This window comes from Syngnathoides biaculeatus, chromosome 2, assembly GCF_019802595.1.
Source record: "Syngnathoides biaculeatus isolate LvHL_M chromosome 2, ASM1980259v1, whole genome shotgun sequence".
NCBI classification, from domain to species: domain Eukaryota; kingdom Metazoa; phylum Chordata; class Actinopteri; order Syngnathiformes; family Syngnathidae; genus Syngnathoides; species Syngnathoides biaculeatus.
The window spans coordinates 8614979-8638867 of record NC_084641.1 but is presented as its reverse complement, the minus strand read 5'-3'; the positions used below and the strand labels follow the sequence as shown (position 1 = coordinate 8638867).

The 23889-nt window shown below is 42.1% G+C and overlaps 3 protein-coding genes across 4 annotated transcripts in view; 1 reads left to right on the top strand and 2 right to left on the bottom strand.

Moving 5' to 3' along the window:
* Positions 1–742: 742 nt before the first annotated feature.
* Positions 743–3791, top strand: LOC133494795 (receptor activity-modifying protein 1-like). Its single transcript, XM_061808952.1, has 3 exons — positions 743–868; positions 2204–2330; positions 3505–3791. Exons 1-3 carry the CDS (start codon positions 817–819, stop codon positions 3758–3760), a joined length of 435 nt encoding a protein of 144 aa, XP_061664936.1. The 5' UTR covers positions 743–816; the 3' UTR covers positions 3761–3791.
* Positions 3792–4483: 692 nt separating this feature from the next.
* Positions 4484–14479, bottom strand: LOC133506529 (putative methyltransferase DDB_G0268948). 2 transcript variants are annotated; one of them, XM_061830772.1, is made up of 7 exons: positions 14340–14479; positions 9061–9157; positions 8756–8916; positions 7125–7338; positions 6312–6415; positions 5845–5982; positions 4484–4571 (listed from the first exon to the last, which is right to left on the bottom strand). In XM_061830772.1, exons 2-7 carry the CDS (start codon positions 9079–9081, stop codon positions 4484–4486), a joined length of 726 nt encoding a protein of 241 aa, XP_061686756.1. In that variant the 5' UTR covers positions 9082–9157; positions 14340–14479. The 2 variants fall into 2 exon arrangements, with proteins under 2 accessions (XP_061686756.1, XP_061686748.1); XM_061830764.1 differs by lacking the exon at positions 14340–14479 and having other exon boundaries at positions 9061–9200.
* Positions 14480–14777: 298 nt separating this feature from the next.
* Positions 14778–23889, bottom strand: part of LOC133506523 (Krueppel-like factor 7) — a 35898-nt gene continuing 26786 nt past the window's right edge. Inside the window, exons 3-4 of the mRNA XM_061830752.1 lie at positions 22283–22406; positions 14778–17286 (exon numbers count right to left, since the gene is read on the bottom strand). Of these exons, the coding sequence (XP_061686736.1) occupies positions 17235–17286; positions 22283–22406 (176 nt within the window). The 3' untranslated portion in view covers positions 14778–17234. The remainder of the gene's footprint in view (positions 17287–22282; positions 22407–23889) is intronic.

Below are 23889 nucleotides of genomic sequence, written 5' to 3'. Positions count from 1 at the left end.
AATGATAATACAATATCACAGAAAGAGAAGGAGAGAGAAGAGAGAGCAAGTAACAAGGTCTATCTTCTTATCCTTGGACTAAGGCAAAAATATTTTATGACATCATAATTAACATGGGATACATTTTAGAAGGATGAAGAAATAAAAATACTTTTCCAACAATCTTCCGTGGTCTTTGGCCCGCAAACTATCAGACTGAAGTGGTGCAGATGGCACCCACTTTTGAATAAACACTCCAGCCAGGAGTGGAACAACAACATTTAACTTTCCAATCTGACAAACACTGTTGTTCGACCCTGGCCGAGGTCCATTTTAGTCACCGAATGCGCAGTACAGTATACCTTTTTTTTGGCCTAAAACATGACAGATGTGGCATGAGAGGCAACAATAAGAGTTCCTGAAGTCTATGAATGACAGACACCACGTGGCAATGTGACTTTCCGTGACTTCCCTTCTTAGTCGGCACTGACTGTCGTGTCACTCGACTAAATTTGGTTTCTGACTTTGTTGTTGTGTCCCCTGTGAGCCGTTCCAGCCGGGCAAGGAATCAGATGACAGTCAGCGCTGCTATGATTGGGGGTGGGATCCCAATGTGGAAGGTCAAGGCACTTTTTTTGGGTGTCTGTGGTTGTGCACCCAGCCGTCAGACATTGTTAATTAGTTTATCTGTGTTGTCATCTTGATCTTGGGTAAAACGTATTTGGTTGTGTGTTTTTTTTTTTTTTTTTATCTATTAGGTAAGCAAGACAAGGAAATATCTGATCTCACATCCAGTGAACAGAAGCGCACAGTGGAGTTGCATGTAAGGTATTCATCATGGAGAGCACATTGCTCCTCAGGGCAGCTTGTGCTGTGTTGTTTGTCGCCGGTGAGTGTTTGTCTTGAAAATTGTTCTTTTTTAATTCATTTAAATGTGCTTACACTACATTTGATGACTTCTGTTCTCGTTTTAGTCACTGTCTGAGTATTTATGCAACATTTGAAATTAAGAGCAGGAATAAACAAATGTTATTCCTGTAACTATTTCAGATGACTGATCAAGCAGCACTTGGGGTTTGAGCTTTAACTTCAAACTTTTTTGGCTGTTAAATCAGTCAGATTGAATTTAGAGTAACTAAAAATCAAGCACCTGCTAAACATCCATTCATCCATTTTCTGAGCTGCTTATCCTCACGAGGGACGCGGCAGTTCTGGAGCCTATCCCGGATAACTTTGAGCAGGAGTCGGTGGATGCCCCGAGCTGGTTGCTAGACAATCGCAGACTTGCTAAATACTCAAAACACATTTGCCGCAAAGCTCCAGAGGAGTAATGCATCCTGACCAAGTCTGTCAACCAACATGAACACCAACTGTGCTGCAGGATAACATGAAAGAAGCTTGGATGATTATTTGCCAGGCATATTTTAGCCTTTGACTTTTGGAATGGCAGAACATCTTTTTTTTTTTTTTAAAGAAACTGGTCTGCTTTATTGTTTATCCATCCATCCATCCTTTTTCTTTGCCGCTTAACCTCACGATGGTCGCAGGGAGTGCCGCAGCCTATCCCACCTGTCAACGGGCAAGGAGGCGGGGTACACCCTGAACTGGTTGGCAGCCAATCGCAGGGCACATAGCGACAAACAGCCGCACTCACAATCACACCTAGGGGCAATTTAGAGTGTCCAATTAATGTTGCATGTTTTGGAATGCGGGAGGAAACCGGAGTGCCCGGGGAAAACCCATGCAGGCACGGGGAGAACATGCAAACTCCATACAGGCAGGTCCGGGATTGAACCTGGGACCTCAGAACTGTGAGGCCAACGCCTTACCACCTGATCCACCGCGTCGCCTGCTTTATTATTTATTTTATTATTTATCAGCAAGTGTCGTTATTTGCTCTTTTTACTAACCTCTCTTTTCCAATGTATTTGATCCTCCCTGCGGGTTTAGCAAATACCACAGGCGCAAAATCCGGTTTAGACACATGTTCTGTATGCATGATGATTGCTGTAGCAATTTACGTATTTACTCAAATACGAAACATGCTCATTTACTGGGAATCCTGGAGAAATGAAGTGGAATGCCATTGTGGTGTCAAAAGGGAGATGTTTTCAGTGAAGCTGGGAAACTGACAAAGGAGATAAAGCCAGGATGCAAACTTGTATTATTTTTACAGTACCCCAGTGTCAAAAAAGACAGGTCATCATCATTTTCCCTTGTGCAGCATGCGTGTCAGGCTGCAACAGAGGACTCTACGAGAGCGTGATCGACCAGTACTGCCTTGCAAAGTTCACGTTCGACATGGAGGGAGTAGACCAACGTCTGTGGTGCAGCTGGCCCGACACCACAGAGTAGGTTCACCTCACTATACCGTCTCAGTATTCGCCATGTTCATTACCAATGAGAAGTAGCTTTTGAAGGCCTTGTTTTATCTTGTACAGCACATGTCAAGTTAGATGCAGCCCACTAAAGTTGATAAAGTGTGTCATTTTCTTACTTGGTTTTGGCAGTTGTGCACTGAGGACGACAGTACTTTGAAACGATACCTACACTAGAAAAATCCATTGGATTTAGTCTGCAGCACAATAATAAGCTAAAGGAAGAAAAAAAGCAGCAGTTTTAACAGTTTTCAAGTGACAGCAGAACTGTAAAGCAAGTACCAGCTCAGATATGAGTTTTCTAAGCGTATCAGAATGGCTTGGGCTAAACCCGAAAGTCACATGGTGAAATAAATTTGAAACCTAGTTGCATGGTGTCTCACCAAATAAAACAAGAAAATGAATAATTGAAGTGAATTGACACGGTGGACCCACATTTAATTAATTAGCTAAAACATCGATGAAATCATGTATTGATCTTATAGGATACAGTCTTATAATGTACTCGTGCAACCCATTTATAATATACACTAGGTCGCGTATGCTAGCTGTCCACGTGTTTTCATATCAAAGACTCTCGACTACAAGTGGCATAGGTTCACAGTAAGTTGACGAGTACCTAAGAAAAAAAATAGAAATCCAGATCACCGTCTTCTTACAACAACATGAAGAGGAAGTCATTTCAGGTAGCCATCAGAACATACACATCCACGCGCTATTCATTGTTTTTGTAACCGGCCCACACATCTTTGTCCTCATACTCGTCGCTGTTGCCAGTAACTTCAAGTGCAGTTTTGCTATTGTCATCCATGTTGTATGTCTCAAACAGGTTGGGGCATAACCCATTATCATCATCACTGTTGTCAGTACCACGTTCTGTTTCGATTTCAATGGAAATGGCCCTAAATGGCAGCAGTCTGTAACAGCTAGAGAGAAGTGGAATGCAAGGGATTCCCAAAACATTTTGTAGCAGTTTCTGTAGGTGTAATGGCATTGTTTCATCATTGATATGGATCAATATCAGCTGCCCCCCTCAGATCGGTGTCCAAGGCACTTGCTTGGATTGCTTGCCTCATTATGGTGTCTCTCCCTCTGTCTTTGCCTGTACTGACTCTTGGGCTCCATTCTACTGTGCTCTGCCATGCAGGATCTACGAGGGCCTGACTAACTGCACCTACCAGGTGGCATTGAGGATGGACTGCTTCTGGCCGGACCAGATAGTTGACCACTTCTTTGTGAGGATTCACCAAAACTACTTTCATGACTGCCCGCTGACCGGCCGACTCATCCACGACCCGCCGTTCCGTGTCCTTGCTCCGTTAATTGGTGTGCCGATACTGGTGACCCTGCTCATGACATCCCTGGTGGTGTGGAGGAGTAAACACACAGAGGGACTTCTATAGGGACAACCCTTGTTAAATATAGACCCCTTCCATTTCCACCAAGTGGTACAGTTCAGCTCGGCACAGTACAGTTTGGAACAGTAAACTCTGATCTGTCTCGAGTTGTTATGGTGACAGCTGTATTAGCTACGTACTGTAAATGGCCTGACATCTTAGCAGCTCAATACATTGTTAAAACAAAGAAAAAAAATGTACATTGTCTTCTTCCCATTCTTCTTCCATTCTCACTGTTGCCTGTATCTAGTTAAGCCATTTAGGTAATTTACCACTGCACCAATGGAACACAACTCGAGAGTGGAATTTGAAAAAAAATGTGGTGTGTACCAAACTTTCCTTCTCGGTGGATACAGGAGTTTAAATAAACATTATACATTAAGTACTCATTTATTTTGCAGGATATGAACTGTTGCTTTCTTTTATTCATCAATTTCAAAAGAAGCAAATGGAGCAACTAAAGCAAAAAGAAAAAGGCAATTCTTTAAAAGGCCCCCTTAAGCTGTTCTCAATAACCACTGCAAAGTTTTTAAATGTCTGTCAGCAGAAGCAAAAGTGCATGAGTTTGTTTTTAGAACACCGAGCAAAAAAAAAAAAAAAAATAGTTTGTTTGACTTTAAATTTATTTGAAGATATGTAGACTCAGTTGATTTAGCTCTTAGGAGTGTTCCCACATTAGAGATCTTGTTTTTTTTTTTTTTTTTTAATGCTTAGAGTCAGTAAAAGGTTTTAAGGTTTGCGTGCCATCATGTAGAAATACTTGACCACCATGGTGAGCTCCGTGTCTGGTGAAGACACCTGCATGGCACCGAGCAGCCTGAAATGGAAGGCAGATCAACTCTATTATTGTTGTACTGTACCAGGGAGTATTCACTGAGATAGCAGTGCCTTGCTCAAGGGTACCTTGACAGTAGCCAATAAACAAAATTTAGGATCACAGATAACTAGAGTTAGTGGAACATAAACCTGCAGTCAGGCTGAAATTTTAACAAAAGTGGGGGAAAGAAATGCTATTTATTAGTTAGTTAATGAATGACTTCTTGACTCAAGTGGGGCAAATAAATGTGCTTATCAGCATATTTATCCAGATCCTTTTTGTTTGTTTGTTTGTTTAGGTTTTTCATTAATTGGAGACTCTAAATTGCCCGTATGTGGAATTGCCAGTGCGACTGTTTTCTGTCTCCATGTGCCCTGCGATTAGCCAGCAACCAGTTCAGGGTGTACCCTGCCTCCTGCCCGTTGACAGCTGGGATAAGCTCTAGCACTCCCGCCACCCTCGTGAGGATAAGCGGCTTGGAAAATGGATGGATGTTTGTGTTTTTCAATTTAACTTTATCAGAATCATGTAAGTGAAATGAAAACACAAAGCTATCTGCATGAATCCAGTAAAGTAGCACAGAGACGCAAATCGTGAATCAATTGTCACCAATACTGAATACCAATGTCACCGTTTTTCATCCATCCATCCATTTTCTGAGTCAATTAGCTTCACGAGGGTCACGGGGAGTGCTGGAGTCTATCCGAGCTGTCAACGGGCAGGAGGCAGGGTACACCCTGAACTGGTTCAGGCACATGGAGACAGACAAAACTTGTACTCACATCCACACTTAAGGGGAATTTAGATTCTCCAATGAATGCATGTTTTTGGGATGTGGGAAGAAACCAGAGTGCTCAGAGAAAACCCACGCAGGCATGGGGAAAACATGCTGCGATTTGAACCCTGGTCCTCAGAACTCTGAAGTCAACGCATTACAGCTGCTCCACTGTGCTGCCACAGTTTTTTTTATAATAATAATAATAAGAATGTTTTTAAAAAAATCCATTGGATAATATTATGCCTTGCAAGTGACAAAGGACACATTTACTATGCTAGTTAATTATTTCTTCTCCATATATTTGCTTTCTTATTCAGAAATGAATGGTCCTTATCTTATCAAAACCTTTCAGAGCGGTGAGCTTTTCATCGGCTACTCGGCAGCGATTTACAGTATACAGTACAAACATGAACAGTTTAATCGGACGTGACGTATGGAGTTCATTGTTCAGTGACAGGCTACCTGAGGTGAGTGCGAAATATGTTAATGACTCACTTGCTCCTGATGTCATCAGAGAGACGCTTCGCCTCAGCAGCATCCTGCCGCTTCAGTTTCTGGTAGCTGGTAAAAGTCTCCACCAACCCGATGAAACTGTTTACTGTCACCGTCCTGTAAATTTTTTCACAGCTGTTCCTGCCCAGGAAAAAAATGTAGGGGAAGAAAAATTGAAAGGGGCCATGTTTTGGAAAGTTTACTTTTCAAAACATCTGGAGTTGTCTGGTAGTCCATGAAATGTTTCTCAGCCCATGTCGTGGCAGCTAGGATACGCAACGACTTTACAGACAGGACTGGCTAATTTAAGAGAGGCTTAGAAAATTTTAGTCCTATAACTCTTGATCCTTGAGGTACTTTGACAAAACACATTAAGACACATAAGGACTTTTTAAAATTGTGATAAAAACCCACAACATGTCTGCTGTTACACTAAAGTATAGAATGTTATAGAAAGAAAGGACACTCACCACTTTTTCTCCAGATAGGGGCAGGATTCAAACATTTCCAAGTAGATTCGTGAAGAACTGGAGCCAAGACAAGGGTTTTTGAAGGGGAGCAGAGCTGCATAAAACTAATCATAAACAATAATTTTATACCTCACTAATAACAGTCCTTAAAATCTTATGACAACAATGTTAAGATGTAAAGGCATATAGTATCTGCAACACAACTCATTGTCAGTTTCTGCCTTTGTAATTTGTCTTAGTAGCAACTTTTACAACTCCTTAACATTTATAAAGATAAAAACTTATTTTAAAGGGGCCATAATATTGGAAATCGAGCTATTAATTGCTTGCATACAAATCATTTGGTCTCTGGCCTCCGTCTCTAACTATTTGGGGAAATGTTTCCGTGAGCTAGCCGCAGGGGCTTGCAAAGGGGTCGGTGGACGGCGCGGTGGCCCAGGGCTCACCTGGGGGTGGCGTTGGGCCCTTGGGGTCATGCAAACGGCATAAGGGGGCAATATTATTATCAATATTATTGAGAGTTTCTGGGTGCTGCTTTTTTACTTTGGGAAGGGGTTTGCAGCGCTAAATGACGTTTGCAATTGGATTATTTCTCACTGTCTTTTATTTCAATCACCACAGTTCTTTGTTGCTTAGCAATGCAATGTCCACCCAACAAAGCAAAAATTGAGCGACACTCAAATATGAGAATCTTTACAACAAAGGCAAAAACTCAAAAACGAAGGGCCTTATAATTTTTTCATCCAGACCTATGGTACCTAGGGCTAAATGTGTACTTTAGTTCAAAAGTATCTAAAGTCAATTGGAAATCACCTCTTTACAGATGTTGTTAAGGTTGCTAGTGGCCTTGCCGTACTCCAGCTCCATATCCATCGTGTTGCTCAGCAGGGCCAGGCAGCCATTAGGCTTCAGTAACCGGTCAGCCTCCTTCAGGAACCGTGGATAGTCAAACCAGTGGGCAGCTGTCATGGCCGTGACAAGGTCCACTTGACCGGACTCAAATGGTAGTTCTTCTGCGGGACTTTGTCTGGATATCGGCGGTGGCAGTAAAAGCAAGGGTAGAAAAAGGTTAGAAAAAACTCCTGATCAGGGGGTTACAGAATATGGCCTGCTGTGTTTTTCAATCCGGGTAAACAAGCAGGCACGGAACACCCTGAACTGGTTGCCAGCCAATCGCAGGGCACATAGAGACAAACGGCCGCACTCACAATCACACGTAGGGGCAATTTTGAGTGTCCAATTAATGTTGCATGTTTTGGGGATGTGTGAAGAAACCGGAGTGCCCGGACAAAACCCAGCCAAGCATGAGGGGAACATGCAAACTCACTCACACTCAGGGCCGGGATTTGATCCCATGTCCTCACAACTGCGAGACCAACACTTTACACTACTTTGCCACCAAATGTAACCATCCTGAAAAAAGAAATAAATAAGAACTAAAATATAATTTATTATGGAATTAATAAAGTAGCGTTTAAATAGCGAGTCTGTGGATGAGAGGTTTCTGCATCAGGTGCGCATTGAGTTAATCAGGTTCAAAAGTTAAAAATAAAATTAATCGGAACCAGAAGTACCATAAGCGGGAACGGACACCAGGGATTGCTGAATATTCTATGTGTCTCCTCTGCTACACCCCACTCATGTCAAAAAATAGCCACAAATGTCAATCACTTTTCAAAAAGATGAAGTCCATGAATGTATTGTTGTATTGCTTATAAAAAAAAAAGGTTGTTTGCTTTCACTGAAAAGGAAGGAAATCAGAATGTACTCCGGTTTGACTGAAAGTTGGATGATTGGACTTCTAAATTATTTGTAGAAAATGGCTCAATTCCGGCAGCAAGATGAACAACTGGTTAGAGCGTCTGCCTCAAGGGTCTGAGGACCAGGGTTCAAATTGCCCCCCTTGCCTGCGTGGGTTTTCCGGTTTCTTTGGATTCCTCCCATATCATCTACACAAAATATTCATTTGTGACCACAAAATAATGTTTTATGACCGCGTTATACCCTGTTCAAGGTCATAATTGAGCATTTGATGACCAGAAATGAGCATTTTGTTCCCACATTATTTCAAAACTGTGCCAACAAATTAAAAGAGATAATAAAAAGTGCCAATGTCATGTGTGGGGCTTTGTAAGTATCATCTCATATTCTTTAGCAAAAAGCCAGTAGCAGACAGAGCAAGAACATACTAGTCACGCATTCACCCCCGCGCACACACACACACACACACACACACTTGGGCTATACACAAAGTTCCATATGCAAGTGCAAATTATCTCGTAAAATATTTCAAAATGTTGTTCAATGTTACTTTTAACCCTCCAAAAGGCTCTGAACACCCGTGAGTTAAACAGTCTTTTACATATCTGACAAAGTATTTTTCTATTGTTTGGGGAAGATTTGCAAATTTTGCCTTTGCATCTGGCCACTGGATTTCCTCTCACCTGTATGAGACATTCTGGCAAGGGCCACTGGCCCGAGCCAGCTCCAGCTGGGCAGGGCTAATGTCAGTCCCAACAACCTGGTTGAAGAAGGGAGCCAAGAGTATGGTTCCCTTCCCGTTACCACAGCCCACATCCACTGCAAGGTTAAACTTGATTTGCTTCTGAAAGGGAATTTATTAATTCATTAATATGAAATATCCATTAACAATGGCTTTGAACCTTTAAATGAATTTAAAAGATACAAAACACGCAAAGTGTCATTTGAATCTCACTGGCTGAGATCTGCACACAGAATTAAAACACACCGTTGGTCCCATAAAGTCCATAATCCTGTTGATCAGTTCATGAGGGGTCACTCTGTATTGCAGGTAGGCAGCAACGTGGTCCTTCTCCTCGTACAACCTGAAGGCCATGAGTGTGCGGCAGATGTAAGGGTAAAACTGATATCGAGAAGCTAGAAGCTTGACACGTCAACCAATTAAGTAATGCAACAGGAAGGTTGTAAGTGTGCGTGTGTGTTTATATATTTAGGGCCCTGTACTTACATGAGAAAAACAGTAGATGACAGTGTCGGATCACCCAACTTACCCAGCTTCACAATATGTTTATCCTGGCGCTGGGAATACATGCTTATTTACTCTTTAATGTTGTCATTGGCATGTCTGAATGTGATTAAAATGAAAAGATTTTTTAAAAGGTGCTTTTGGATGACTATCACATCAATTGAAGTGAACACACATTTAAAAATATATATGATGAGTATAGTGAGGCGGCACGGTGGCTCAGCTGGTAGAGCGCTGGCCTCACAGTACTGAGGTCCCGGTTTCAATCCTGGACCCGCCTGTGTGGAGTTTGCATGTTCTCCCCGTGCCTGCGTGGGTTCCCTCCAGAGACTCCGGTTTCTATCCCAAATACATGCAACATTAATTGGACACTCTAAATTGGCCCGAGGTGTGATTGTGAGTGCGGCTGTTTGTCGCTATGTGCCCTGCAATTGGCTGGCACTCAGTTCAGGTTGTACCCCGCCTACTGCCTGTTGACAGCTGGGATAGGCTCCAGCACTCCCTGTGATCCTCGTGAGGATAAGCGGTGAAGAAAACAGATGGATGGATGGATGGATGGATGGATGGATGGATGGATGGATGGATGGATGGATGGATGGATGGATGGATGGATGGGTATAGTGAGTTTTGTACTTGTGAAGCCTTCCAGAATCCCAGGAACAATGTGACTTCTCCCTAATCAAGAACATTGATGGATTGGCTCTTCTTCCTGATCTATATCTAATGTCAGATGCAGTATGCTTCTGCCATAGTAATTTAGAGGGAGTGGGGGTTTCCTTGGATCTCGATAACCCAGGTCCTGCATATGCGAACCATCCCAGGTGTCGACAAATCAACTGGATTTGAACAAACCTGTCAGCTGTGTGTGGATGTGTGTGTCCACACGAACGCTATTAAAAACATAAAGTAAATGGGCTAAAAAAAATCTTTTTGTATAACATCAGGAATTTGCTAAAGCAAAGACAACAAACCTGGTGCATCTGTCCACTTTGACCGACACAAGTGTACAAGGGAGAATTCTCCGGAAAAGCAACCAAACAACTTATCCATCCTGGAAGTAGAAATCTTAATGAGCAAGGCATCAGACAGGGGCTGGGAGAATCTGCATAAAATTCAAGCATTTGCACAGAAACATGTTGTTTTCTGAATTGATCCATGTGTTTGAAAAAGCATTGCAAGTGTTTTTCTTCAATACTTCACGAATGCAAGTCTGGACATGTGCAGGCTGTTGATGGTGGAAGTTCGGTGAATACTACTGAGAATTAAATCCCCACTTTGGAAATTTCAGCATATGACCATACGCTGCAGCCGGTCGGTAAAATACGTGGATTTCATGAAATCGTGTAGCACTAATTTATTTTTTCCTGTGAGCTTATTGTTTGGGCTGTGTCGCTCAACAATCAGCCTCAATCTCTTGACCCATTAAATCTTTATTTGAGGTGCAAATTTGAAGGAGAGGCCACTAATCCCACTCAGAGAGAAGCAGGTATTGGTCTTTGATGATAGAAATGGATTAAACAGATTACATTAAAGGCCACTTTAATTGAACCAATCAATTCTGATTCTGCGCCCATAAGATAACCGATGAACTGGACAGATAGATTATATAGGTCATGGATGGGGGGTGGCTGATGGAGGGGTCTGGCGGACATTTCTACCAAGCAAAAGACCTTCTGAGGCAAAACCAAGTTTATTTACTTCTGCTGTTTACTTTCATTACAGCACCAGCATATGTGGGCTTTATGCCAGTTATCATCCATCCATCCATTTTCTTAGTCGCTTATCCTCACAAGAGTCGCGGGGAGTCCTGGAGGCCTATCCCAGCTGTCAACGGGCAGGAGGTGGGGTACACCGTGAACCAGCCAATCGCAGGGCACACCTAGGAGCAATTTAGAGTGCGTTTGTGTTTTTGGGATGTGGGAGGAAACCGGAATGCCTGGAGAAAACCCACGCAGGTACGGGAAGAACATGCAAACTCCACTCCTGGATTGAACCCGGACCTCAGAACTGTGAAGCCAACGCTTTCCATCGGATCCACTGTTCCACCCCTGCCAGATATCAGTTATGACCAAAATTATTTGTCCCTCCTCTCAACCAAAATCAGATGGAATTAGCTCGAGATCAGTTTTGTCTTTCATCCGAGCAGGCTGGGTCGATTCAAGCACATAAGTAATATAGAACAACCAAACGAAAGTGATGTATTTGGATGATCTGATCTCATTTTTATGACCTTGATGGTCTAATGAATTTGGTGAGTACCGTATCTCCGAACTTCACTCATGCTTTTGCAACCATTCGTGATTTCTACAGAGAACCTATACCACCTCAATCATGAACAAACCCACCCAAGAAGCAGTTGAATTCTTACTTTTGTTGCAAATGTACAGTTAATTGCCATAAAAGTTCAAACGCAGCAGAACGTAAGTGCCATGAGAGCACTACTTTTTCAGTGGGGCCCTGCTCGGAGTCTCTCCAGAATGCAAATAGCTCAAAACGTTCCACATGCGTCCACCATTGTCAGTCTTTTCATGACCTTTGCATACACCTGCCTTTCTGTGCCACGCTTATTATTGACAGTGTTCTGTTGAAAAAAAGTGTGATTGCGGTAACCTTTTCATCTAATTTGTTAGTGTGACCTTGGTACGTTTGGGTGTTTAATTAGCCGGGGGGATTGCAGTCAAGGAGTAGTCTGGGACCTCTGCGGGCATAATGGCTCAATGGCTGTCAGGAAGCTGTGATATAAAATTTTTGTATGCTCAGAATGCAAAAAAAAAAAAAAAAAAAGAAAAAATAGATGCGCAAAAACATCTTGAGATCATTTTCTTTTGAATTCACGCTCATCATGAACATGATATATGTACAAAAGGTGGTGGGTTGATGGTTGTGAGCAAACTCTCCAAGGCTGCAATAAAGATGAGCAAAGGTGTTTTCGCACTTTGGACACGCACACATTTTTACCTACCCACTACCAATCATACAGACAAACACAAACGAGCTTGTGTTTGTGTGTTCAAGACAAGCACAAACGCCAAGTGGAAGCAAAAAGCGTAAAAATGAATCCAAATGCTCAGGTCTGTTGGTCTATTTTTACAGCAAGGGTGGAAGCGTAAAACGTGGTGGCTCAGTTGAGCGCCAAAGACATCGTCGTGCCCTACCAGCCCAAATTTGCCTTCCGAGTCCAAGAACTTTTTAAATGTCCACAAAGGCTTTAGTAGTCAGTTCCATTTCTGGCTGGAGGCATATCCAAGTGAGAAATGATTTGACTTGTTTGAATTTAAAATAAGTATTGATTTAATCTTCGCATACTTGCAACAAAAACAAAACAAACAAAAAAATGAAATGGGGCTACTAAGCATCCAGTCCAAATTGCATTAAAGGGCATGTTTCATGGAAAATATTCTGTCACAAATTGAGTAATATAATTTAAAATGGTAAAATACTTCACAGGGGAAGAAATATTGCTCAAGGCTGCATATGGAGGGAAGACTGATGTGGATGCTCCTCTGCAACCACTAGCGTGATTAGGCTTTAATTGCAGAGGGCCACGATGACACCTTCCCTATAATGGTAACGATTAAAGCGCTCAGATTGCTGATTGCACAAATTCAAAAGACTCCTCCCCCATCTCCATTAAACCTCACAAACACAAATACTTGATGAACTGTAATTAAAATCTTGTGGATGAGATATATATATATATATATATATATATATATATATATATATATATATATATATATCACACATCGGGGCAGTTTAGAGTGTCCAATTAATGTTGCATGTTTTGGGGATGTGGGAGGAAACCGGAGTGTCTGGAGAAAACCCAGTAATGTAGGGGTGAACATGCAAACTCCATACAGGGAGGGCCGGTATCGAACCCTCGACCTCAGAACTGCGAGGCCAAATTTTCCTCTCTATTATTACAACTTGTATTTTGTTTTTGCTGCATTGATGACAATTGTTGAGGAAGGTAAAAATTGCAAATGTGAATAAGTAGGTTTGAGTTTAATAGGTGCTTACATTATTTCCCGAGTAATTGGAGCAATTAAAGAATCTAATTGTGCACTCTCGCGCATTGAAAAACAAATTTGTATGATTCAAATGAGAACCTTTCAAATTTGAATTTTCTCGAGTATCCAACTGTTGACAAATACAAAAGAATTAAAAAAAAATAGGCATTCGTAAAAGGAGTCTGATTCCAGTGGAAGAAAAAACAAGCATAAAAAAAGAAATCCGAGTGCTCTGGTCTGATGGTCTAGTTTTTACAGCAGTAATAGTTAATTATTTTATTTGCAGAGTAAAGAGGAAGTTAATTAAGAATCACGGAAACAGTTTTGTGGTGACCATCAGCCATCCGCACACCGAGCGCCACATCTGAAAATCCTAAACTCGCTACAACAAAACTCATTCACCGCGCACAGAAAATGGATGAAAGAGGACCACAAAGGGAGCCGTTGTGTGTCTCTAACCGTGTTTATCAAGAGAGCTTTTCAATTAGTTCCAGAATATTCAGCTCGGGATCTGTGCTGTAATAGCAGGATTTAAAAATTGCGTCGTTATCCTGCTGTGAACTTTTCGACCAGTAGGACTGTGGGTATTAGTGGCAACGACTTCACTGTGAACTCATACCCAGTGGGCTACCACCGTGATTCATGACAACAGACTTTATTAAAAAGAAAAAAAAAAAAGATTATGTTGTAGTAGATATATAAAGGACAGTTTGATATATAGCCTGTCTTTAATTACTGATAATAGGATATTAAGTTGAACAGATACTGTACATGTGAGCTCCTTGATGAGGGTGCAAGTTTTAATTAACGCACACAATATTTAAAAAAAAAAAAGCAGGGTGGGGGAGCTCTGATGGGAGCTCCTCTTTCCCAGACCCAAGGAGAATTAATACACTGTATAGAGCCATTTAGCAGGGAGTAATTACTCCCTAATTATCCATTACTTATTCGATTAGCCTTTTATCAGCTGGTCATGGTCAAAAGGCAAGCATAGCGGAGAAGCCTTCTCACCTTGTTTGCTGACAGATGTGATTACTCAATGTGAGCAGGTGTTTTCAGCCTTCCTGTGAACGATGGAATCTGCAGTGAAAATTTTGGACCACAAAAACAACACACTGAATTCAATTCTGGCCCCACTTCCGGGGCAACTGCAAAGACATGCCAGTGATCAAGCGCAAATATAAGGTGCTGATTCTGCAATTGAGTCTTGATAAGACATCATAAGGATGCTATGAGAAGATGTAATGGACAATGTGTGCATTCTGGAACTGAACAGAACAGCCATGAAGCATGACTACTCCATGCCAAACTGCATCTACCATTTATTACACATCATTACATTCTTAAATTAAGAAAAAAAGTTCCTTGCATAGAGATATTACAATACCAATTAAAAAAAAAAAGAATTATGAAACAAACTGGTAACAAAAATAAATCTCTCATTTTTCCATAATAAAGAACATTATCATACCCATACATCATAATATACAAATGATAAATTTGAAACACTTTATACAGTCCAAAGAAAGGGAGAAAGACAACACAGGAAAACAGGGGGAAGTGGGTGACCGGGATTTGAAAGGGTTGAGATCTCATGGAGGGGAGGAGGAGGCAATGGGGGCGGGTGCTGGTAGAAAAAAAGGGTCTGATTTAAAATTCAGGAGGAGATCAGCAATGCTGAGAGCTGCAGCCTGCACCTCAGACCGTGCCAGTGTGAAAAGTGTGTGAGGGTGTGTATGCGTGCACTCGCGTATGAGCGTCGGTGTGCATGCGCTGAGGGCGTGCTTTCATGTATGTGCGCAAGTTTGTGTAAAAAAACAGTTACTGTACAGAGATGTGATGGTAGTGGTGAGAGGTGTACAAGCGGACAGAAAACTTCATATATGTGACTTTTTCTCGTTTTCCAAAATTGAGTGCAAATACAGACAAAAACATACACACACAGGCACAGCATAATTGACCGTCATTCATAAAAATGACACATATGTGAACCACAAAACAAAAATAGTAAAATAAGTATAAAAAAGTAAACATTCACATTTTTCCAGCGTACACTTTTGAATGAATTAAGTCGTTTCCAAACAATGCTGTATTTGGGATATTTCTGTGCTCTAATCCAGGGAACATTTAAATGAACCAAAATCACATTTCACCACAGTCATTCATGTCAGCATTACAGCTGGATTTTTGAAACACATACATAGAGCTGCCATTGATGGTGCAAACCACTTTTATTCATTTTGTCAGCATCCAAATCTGGACCGAATACTAGGACTGCTAGCTAGGAGCTGATCTGGAGGCTTACGTACGATCCTAAAAGTGTAGCATGAAGGGCATCTATGTTCCTCATTTGACTGATAATTTTTTGAATCCCATTTTTTTGAACAGAGACCGTAGATTGTGTCGAGGGTTACAGCTGAGTCAGTCAGAATCATGGCAAAGGTTCCGTTTGTCCACACCGTCTGGATAAACGTCAGTTAAGGGAGCTGGCGACTGGGATTCAGAGGTCAACTGCGTGTCTTTGTATGTTGATGTCTCACTCTATTTAAGTTTTAGGAGCTGAAAGGGCAACTCATTTTGCCAAGTGTGTGGATCAAATCCCTCCTCTGTCCCTCTTGTATAACTCCATCGGACACCCGATGGAAATCTGCTCTCCTGACCCCTTGATGGTCAAGCGGAACCACATGTGACACAAGTCACCAGGCGTGACTTTTGAGTTGAACAAAGACATGGAAAGGTGTTGTTTTAACAAGGAGTGACTGTTACACCATTGACATTTTCAGCTGCACGTGCACTGACACATTAAAGATACATTCACATTGATCCACCAGCCAGTTGATCGGATCTGTTCTTCTACAAGTCCATTCCATGTCCTAGAGGGGATGAATTCGTGGAATGTCCCAGGAGATGCAGAGGGCCTGATTTATTGGACAAGATGGAAAGAAAGCAATTGGACTAAACTGGAACAGTTCTGCATGGCGAGCAATGTGGTGGCTGATCTGATGCCAATCACTCTCAAAGGCCCGAGAGATCACCTCAGGCATCGACAGTTTTTATTTGGCTGCATCCATCTCCAAAGGGTTCTTCAGAATGGTCTTCCAAACAAATAGATCTTTGCTTAAAAACAATATAACCTTTACATACATACTAGTCCTGTCTAATGTGCGATTACAGTCAGCAAACTGCTTTGACTTGTGCATGGGGCACAGGAGCCTCACATTCTGACAAACTTGGGGCTTTCTTTTTCACTTAAGTTTTGCAAAAACTCAATTATGCAGTCATTTCAGCTCCAAGATCTGTATGTCAGATTCAAGCAGGAGAGGCCCTCTTGTTGCCAGGAGTAGATTAGTTGGAGACATCCAGGGGAAAGTCCTAATGGAAGATATTTCGAAACCCACACAGCTGTTTGGATGACCTCAATCAGCCTCGTCACAGAAAACCACAATTCAGTCTTCAAGTCTGCAATCGCCAAGTGCCATTAAACCAGATGGATTTATGAATGGATCCAGTTGGGAAGTATGAGAGGTCAAATGAAAAATTCACGAGATTCTAGAACCTTTGACTGAAGAGAAAGATCGTGTTTAGCTCGAAGAGGACAAAATACAGGTGCTAAATTGGCTGCATGTGGGGCAATGGTGCATGAGGCAGAAGTGGACTGAAACCAAGAGCTGCCAGCTAAAGGAACCATTCCAGGAGACGGGCGATGCTTAATGGAATCATGTGGGACCTGTGTGTTGCCTGCCAGGGCTCAAGCCAATGGCGTGATACATCTGCCTTCACTCCAGAACTGCCAAATATGGAGTTTGACATCCGTCTGAGATCCGTGGTGGAAATTTTTCTGCAAGTGACGCTGCCCTCTCTGCTCCCTCTCTGTCTCCACTCCCTTTCTGACTTCTCTTGTGCTCCTCAGATGTGCCTCTTCATGTGGAGCGCCAAATGATCCGACCGTGAGAAACACCTGCAAACAAAACAGAGGGAAATGTTTTGTTAGTTTACAAACAGAGTGGTGTGGAAGAGGACTTTCATTGGTGCTCTGAGCTAGCGATCACTCCGCTATGGCTGTTTACACAATTAGTACTCGTGTAACTAATTCTCTGCATTTTCAGATGCAGCTCCTAATAATCTGAGCTGTCAAGAGCAACATCAGACACTCTACTAAGCTGCAAAAAAACCTTACCCAGTCACTTGGACAAACTTGAGTGACTTGTGGACATGTAGCCGCTTGATGTTCAAAAGAAAACAAAAAGCAAGCAAAGAGAGAGTTTGAAATGTGATTATTCTGAACACAATGGCCTTAATTTATAATCATAGAGCTGCTGTTTTAATTATAGATCCTCTACCCATGCTGAGTGTGCAGCCGTTACATTAGACCCGCATTCCACCACTGACTAGACTGACACAATTCTTGGTGCATTTCAAAAGGAGGGGAGCAAATATTAATTCCTTTTAGGCACAGACAGTATGTTCTGGTGATTAAACTGTGTTGGAAAACATTTCAGAGACCAGAATATTGCTCATGCGGCAAGTTTTTTTTCCATGACTAAAAACAAATGTGACAATAATAACACTTTGTAAATAACTTTCTCTTATGATCTGCTTCCATGGCATGTGCAGCATTTGCACAACACCAGCCTTGTTTATGTACATGCAAACACAAAGCTTTGGAAGAAAAAAATGAAGAGAATTTGACAAACTCACCAGCTCGTGAAGACAAATTGATAGAAACTGTGTTATTGTCATTATCAATAAACACATTGTGAAGTAATGCAAATCCTTTGTTCCAAAGTCAATCCCCCATTTTGAAGGCTACTCTTAATTTTCTTTTTTTAATTTTTACATTTCTGTATATCTTTTTGGCGGCACGATGTCTCTGCTGGTAAGGCATTGGCCTTACAGTTCTGAGGACCCGGGTTCGATCCTGATCCCGGCCCTGCCTGTGTGGAGTTTGCATGTTCTCCCCATGACTGCGTGGGTTCCCTCCAGACACTCCGGTTTCTATCCCAAATACATGCAACATTAATTGGACACTCTAAATTGCACCTAGGTGTGATTGTGAGCGTGACTGTTTGTCTCTCTGTGCCCTGCAATTGACTGGCAACCAGTTCAGGGTGTACCCTGCCTCCTGCCCGTTGACAGCTGGGATAGGCTCCAGCACTCCCCACGACCCTCGTGATGATAAGCGGCAAAGAAAATGGATGGATGTATGTATATCTTTTGAAAACATTTTTCTTCCCGTGGGGATGCCTACATGCTCACTGAAATTTATCTCACAAAAGATTTTTTTTCAAGAAGAGTGGAATCCTTCACAACCTCTAAAGTCAAATGTCCTGAGGATAAAAGTATTCCTCAAAAGACACAAGGGTAGTTCAAAGGGCCGTAATGTAATGAATGACATCAAGTAAGATGTTAAGATATCAGGGACCAGACGTACCTCACAGGATCTCAGTTCAGTGACATTCAAATGATTACCTTCACACTTGTGTTTTCAGAATTAGAATCAGTTTTATTGGCCAAGTGTGTAAATAACAGACAAAGAATTTATCTCCGGTAGTTGGAGTCTGAGTGGATAGATAGTCAATTGAAAGAGGACCCCACCTTTTTAAAGGTCCACTGACATAAAACACTATTTTTAGTATGTTTTTAATAAAAAAAAAAAGGTTGGCCGGAATGGAACCATCCATTTTTTCACCACACACCAGGATGTTGTCATATATGGATTTTTGCATCTCCCGCCATGAAAATCCTCTCAAGGCATTCGTTTTGGAGAAGAACCGGCAAGTGAAGTTTTTGCAGACGCCCACACTGGCGGGTTCGTGTGGTTATACCTGTTTTACCAGCAAGAAAGTAGCTGTTTTTTTCTGCATGTTAGCCAAAATGCCGGCTCGTCGTATTGCTGGATTTTGCTCTAACACTCTGGGATGTCGAGTGAGACTTCAGCAACTTTGCGCATTAATGACATGCTCTCCGCTCATTTTTTTTTTGTATAGACATTGAAGTGAATAATATTATATGCAGTTTTCATAACAATATCTATTATGTATAAAAGGCTGTCAGTGGACCTTTAAGGAGAGTATGGAGTTTAAAGTGATGAGTCTTGCGATAGTCAGGGATCATGTCAATTGGTCGCAGGTACTCCTCAGTCGATTGTGGAAGTGGTGCAGATGCTACTCAGGTACGAGAGGTTAGAATTGGTCAACAACAGATGTGGAGATTGGTCTGACTACCACAGTGAGTGTATGAATAATCAATAATATACAATACTAATTGGGTCAGCAGAATGTGACAACAAACTCAAGGCAGAAAATTGGCGGAATTTTGCAGTTGAATTATACATTAGCTGTTCAAGAATTTAATTGTAAATGTGAAGAAGCTGTTGGAATGCCTGTTAGTTTTGGTTTGCATTGTTCGGTAGCGTCTACCCAACGGAAGGTGTTGGAAGAGCTGGTGGCCCTGATGTGGACAGTGTTTTATTTGTTGATATGACTCAGATAGGATTCTGGCTGCTCTTGTCCTAGTTCGGGTGGCGTGCAAGTCCTCAAGGGTTGGTAGGGTGGTGCCAACAATCCTTTCAGCAGTTTTAATTGTCTTTTCCAGTTGGAGTTTGTGCCAGGCCCAAACCAGACTGTGATGGCGGTACAGAGTACTGATTCGATGAACACTTGTGTCCTGCCCGTCAGGAAGTTATAGATCCATTGGCAGATGGGAGGCGCAATGCCGAGCTGGAGAAGCTTGAAGGACAGGAGTTCGAGGATGGTAGTGTTGAAGGCAGAGCTGAAGTCCACGAACATGATCCTCAGATAGGTTCCAATGCTGTCAGGTGTTCAAGGATGTAGTGTAGACCCATTTTGACAGCATCATCTGCAAACATGCTTGCTCAGTAGGCAAACTGTATTGGGTTCTGGCAGGGACTTGTGATGCTCTTGATGTGGTGCAGTACAAGGTGTTCAAAAGACAACAGATGTCAAGGCAACAGGTCTGTAATCTTTCAGACTCAAGAATGCAAGTTTCTTTGAGACCAGGATGATGGTGGACCGTTTGAAGCAGGGTGGTACTTCACACAGCTCCAGAGACCTGTTGAAGATCTTTAAGCAGATTGGAGCAAGTTGGGCTGCGCAAACTTTTAGGCAGTATGGGGACACAAGCTTTTGGGCTCACTGCTCTGTTGATCTTTTGAAGACACATTTCAAGTTCTGTTGTGGATGGTCAACGGACAACACAGACGTAGCGGAATTTAGAGTCTCCAATTAATGTATGTTTTTTGGGATGTGAGAGGAAACCAGAGTGCCCAGAGAAAACTCACCCCGACACGGGGGATCACGCAAACTCCACACAGACGGGGATTTGAACCCCGGTCCTCAGAACAGTGAGGCAGATGGTCAGACCAGTCCTTCCACTGTTCCCCTTATTGAAGTCTTATTTTATTTTATTTTATTTATTTGTTTATTTTGAGACTTCCGATTGCTTCTTTTGGGCAAGACTAGTCAGGATTAATCAATGTTTGACTAATACACATATCAGCAACCAGTCAGGCGTCCTGCTGTCACACCTGCAAACTTGTATGTATGTGTGCATGCATGTGTGTGTTACTGTCTTTTGCCATCAGACAGCGTCAAGAACACATGGGGTGAACGAAAGGCTCAGGAGACACTCAAACATATTTTTTTGAATAGGTTCAACGAGACAGATGGTAACGTATGAGTCACAACTCGGGGGCACCACACCAGCTGGCACACCGCAGGTCTTTCACCCCGTATCACTGCTCACCTCCAAAAGCCCCCCTCCCCATCCTCCATTTCCCAGCCCTCCTTCTCCTTTCCCCCTTTTCCTTCATCTCAGCAGGATCTGCGCTGTGCCCGAGGGGTCGGGCGCCATGCGACACATGACAAAGTTGAGCCCGAATTAGGGAATGCGCCTGCAGGGTCCGGGGGTGGTGCTCAGATGCAAGGGGGAGATGGGGAATTGGAGGAGGGGGCGTTTTACTGTATTTACAGTGTGTCCAGCTGAGGCTTGTTGATGACAGATGCTCTGATGGCCACGAGACGCTCACAAACACAAGCAAGCGAGCTATCAGGTAACACACACCCAATGTACCAGCCTACTTCACGGTGATACTTATTATTCAAAATGACCTATTTAACTATAACATTTACAGCATATGCACATAATTCTGACTAGTCACACATAACAATACATTTACTTTTCAATATAGTCACTGACACTGATGTATGGGTCAATATGGCTCCATAAACCTATCTTTACGATGCTGCAGATGCTCCACAACTCTCTCAGATTTATACTGTTGGCTGCGCTTTCAACAAGATCAAAAAGTGACCCTTTCATCCCAGCAGCTATTCCCCAGAAGACAAAATTGCATTGAGATCTCCGAGGTGTTAGCCAGGGTCAGATCACAGACGGAGGCTTGTAATTAAAACAGCGCTAAAGATTTTCATGTCACAGTCAAGCGTGATCTTTTTATAGCAAATAATGGCCTCTGAATACGCGATGGTTTTGGCAGACAGGCTGCAAATTAGCATTTTGCCTGTGCTTCATTATTAAACAGGGGCTACGTTGACTAATTAAGGTAGGGAGTTGACAGCAAAGTACGTCACATTACCACAGCTCGAATAAAATATCTTATTGTCTTTTGCGTAGGAATATGCAGAGTTGGATAAAGCTTCACTCCAGGGCCCCCTATCCATCTGCCAAAGAATTAAATATTTAGACGCTGAAATATCATGTGGGGCAAACTGCTTAGCTGGTCAGTTTACTCAACTGAAGGACGCATGGGATCAGAACAGCAGTCACAAAATGTTCTGGGAAGTAAGTGGGTCAGCTCGAGGCTTTATTTACAGAAACACACTGACCTGTATTCAAGCATCATTCTCAACTCTTGAAAGATCACTCAAAATACGGAGACAAAATAAGTGGAGGATTGTGGGGGCAAGTTGACAGACCTGTCGCAGTGGTTGCACTTGAAGGGTTTGGCGCCGGTGTGTTTGCGGTAATGCCTCGTCAGCTCGTCACTCCGGGCAAATCGCCATTCGCAGCCCTCCCACGAGCACTTGTACGGTTTCTCACCTGTATGGGGCAGGGGAATGAAAACACCTGTTTCGTCAACAATAAAACCTTAAGCAAATACACATATTTGTCGCTGATTATGTCCCAATGGTGTGTGAGCATGCTGAACACACAGAAGAAGAATGGTGGCAAGTGGAGAAAGGAGAGAGGAGGACATGTGGCGAAGGTGGCTAGAAGGTGATAGAAGGGCCTCGGAAGCAGACAAAGGCAGAGAAGGCTGTAGATTGGAGGGGAAGGGCAGTGCTAACCAAAGCAAATTCTGCATTGAGAAGTCACAGTATCACCATTGAATAGCTGCTCACAAAGAAAAAAATGAATTTTGAAGCGTAACTTAGCGTAACGAGCATACTGATTAACCCTTCTATTTATTAAAGTTTCTTCATGTTACTTATAACGTGATGCTAATTAGTACTCTTATGATGGATAATACCTCAGTTCATGTTTTTTTGTCCAAAAATATGATCAATAGCATATTACAAACCATTCATCAATTTCATATACTGCTAGTAGAAACCGGGAAATATTTTCCCAAACATTACAATCTGTCAAAAAGCTCTGGTTGACATGCTCACTTCATTCTGATTAAAACACACTAAGAATTCTACGATGGATTTGGACAAATTGATGCTTTTGTGTGGGGAAGGATTTTTGGGGAACATTTTCGTGTGATATTGATGGTCGCAGGAATTTTTGTATTTTAAAGACAAAAAAAATAAAGCCCTGTGTGAAAAAGTAACATCTCCCTAAACCTAACAACTGATTGGGCCACTCTGAGCAGCAACAATTGAAGATTAGTGTGTTCTATTACTAAGAATGTGTCCTTTCCATCTCTGGAAAGAGATGTTGGCACCTTCTTCTTAGCAGAATTGTTTTCATTCAGCAATGATTGTTATGGTCATGCAATAGCATTTTAATACCAGGGGTTGACTATGCCACTTCAATTTTTTTTTTTTTAAAGCCTTTGATAAGTTGACTTGCTGGTGTGTTTTGAACTCTTGTAGTGCTCCAGAACCCAATTGTGCTATAGACTGAGGTCACAAACCAATGGCTGAACATTCTCATTCATTTTCTGTTTACGAGCAGAATTCAGGGTTCCATCAAGGACAGCAAGTGGTCCAGGTCATGAAGGAGCAAAGCAGCCTAAGAGTACCACTTTCATGTTTGGCTGCTAGTATGATATACTCTTGCTGAAATGATTTCATATAGCTTACACATAGGAGAGACACATTCATATATGAGAGACAGTACTTCCAAGATGTTTAATTTTCGTCTCACCATAGAATTTTTTCCCACAATTTTTCATAATCATTCAGATGTTTATTTTGTGTTGCTAAACTAAGACCAGCCTTTATATTCTTTTAAGTGAGCAGTACTTTTCTCCTTGGGACTCTGCCATGAAGGTAATTCCTCTTTTTATGTTTTCAAGTCAACATTCCCCTTAAACTGAGGGACGGGAGGCCTGCAATTCTATAGATTTTATTCT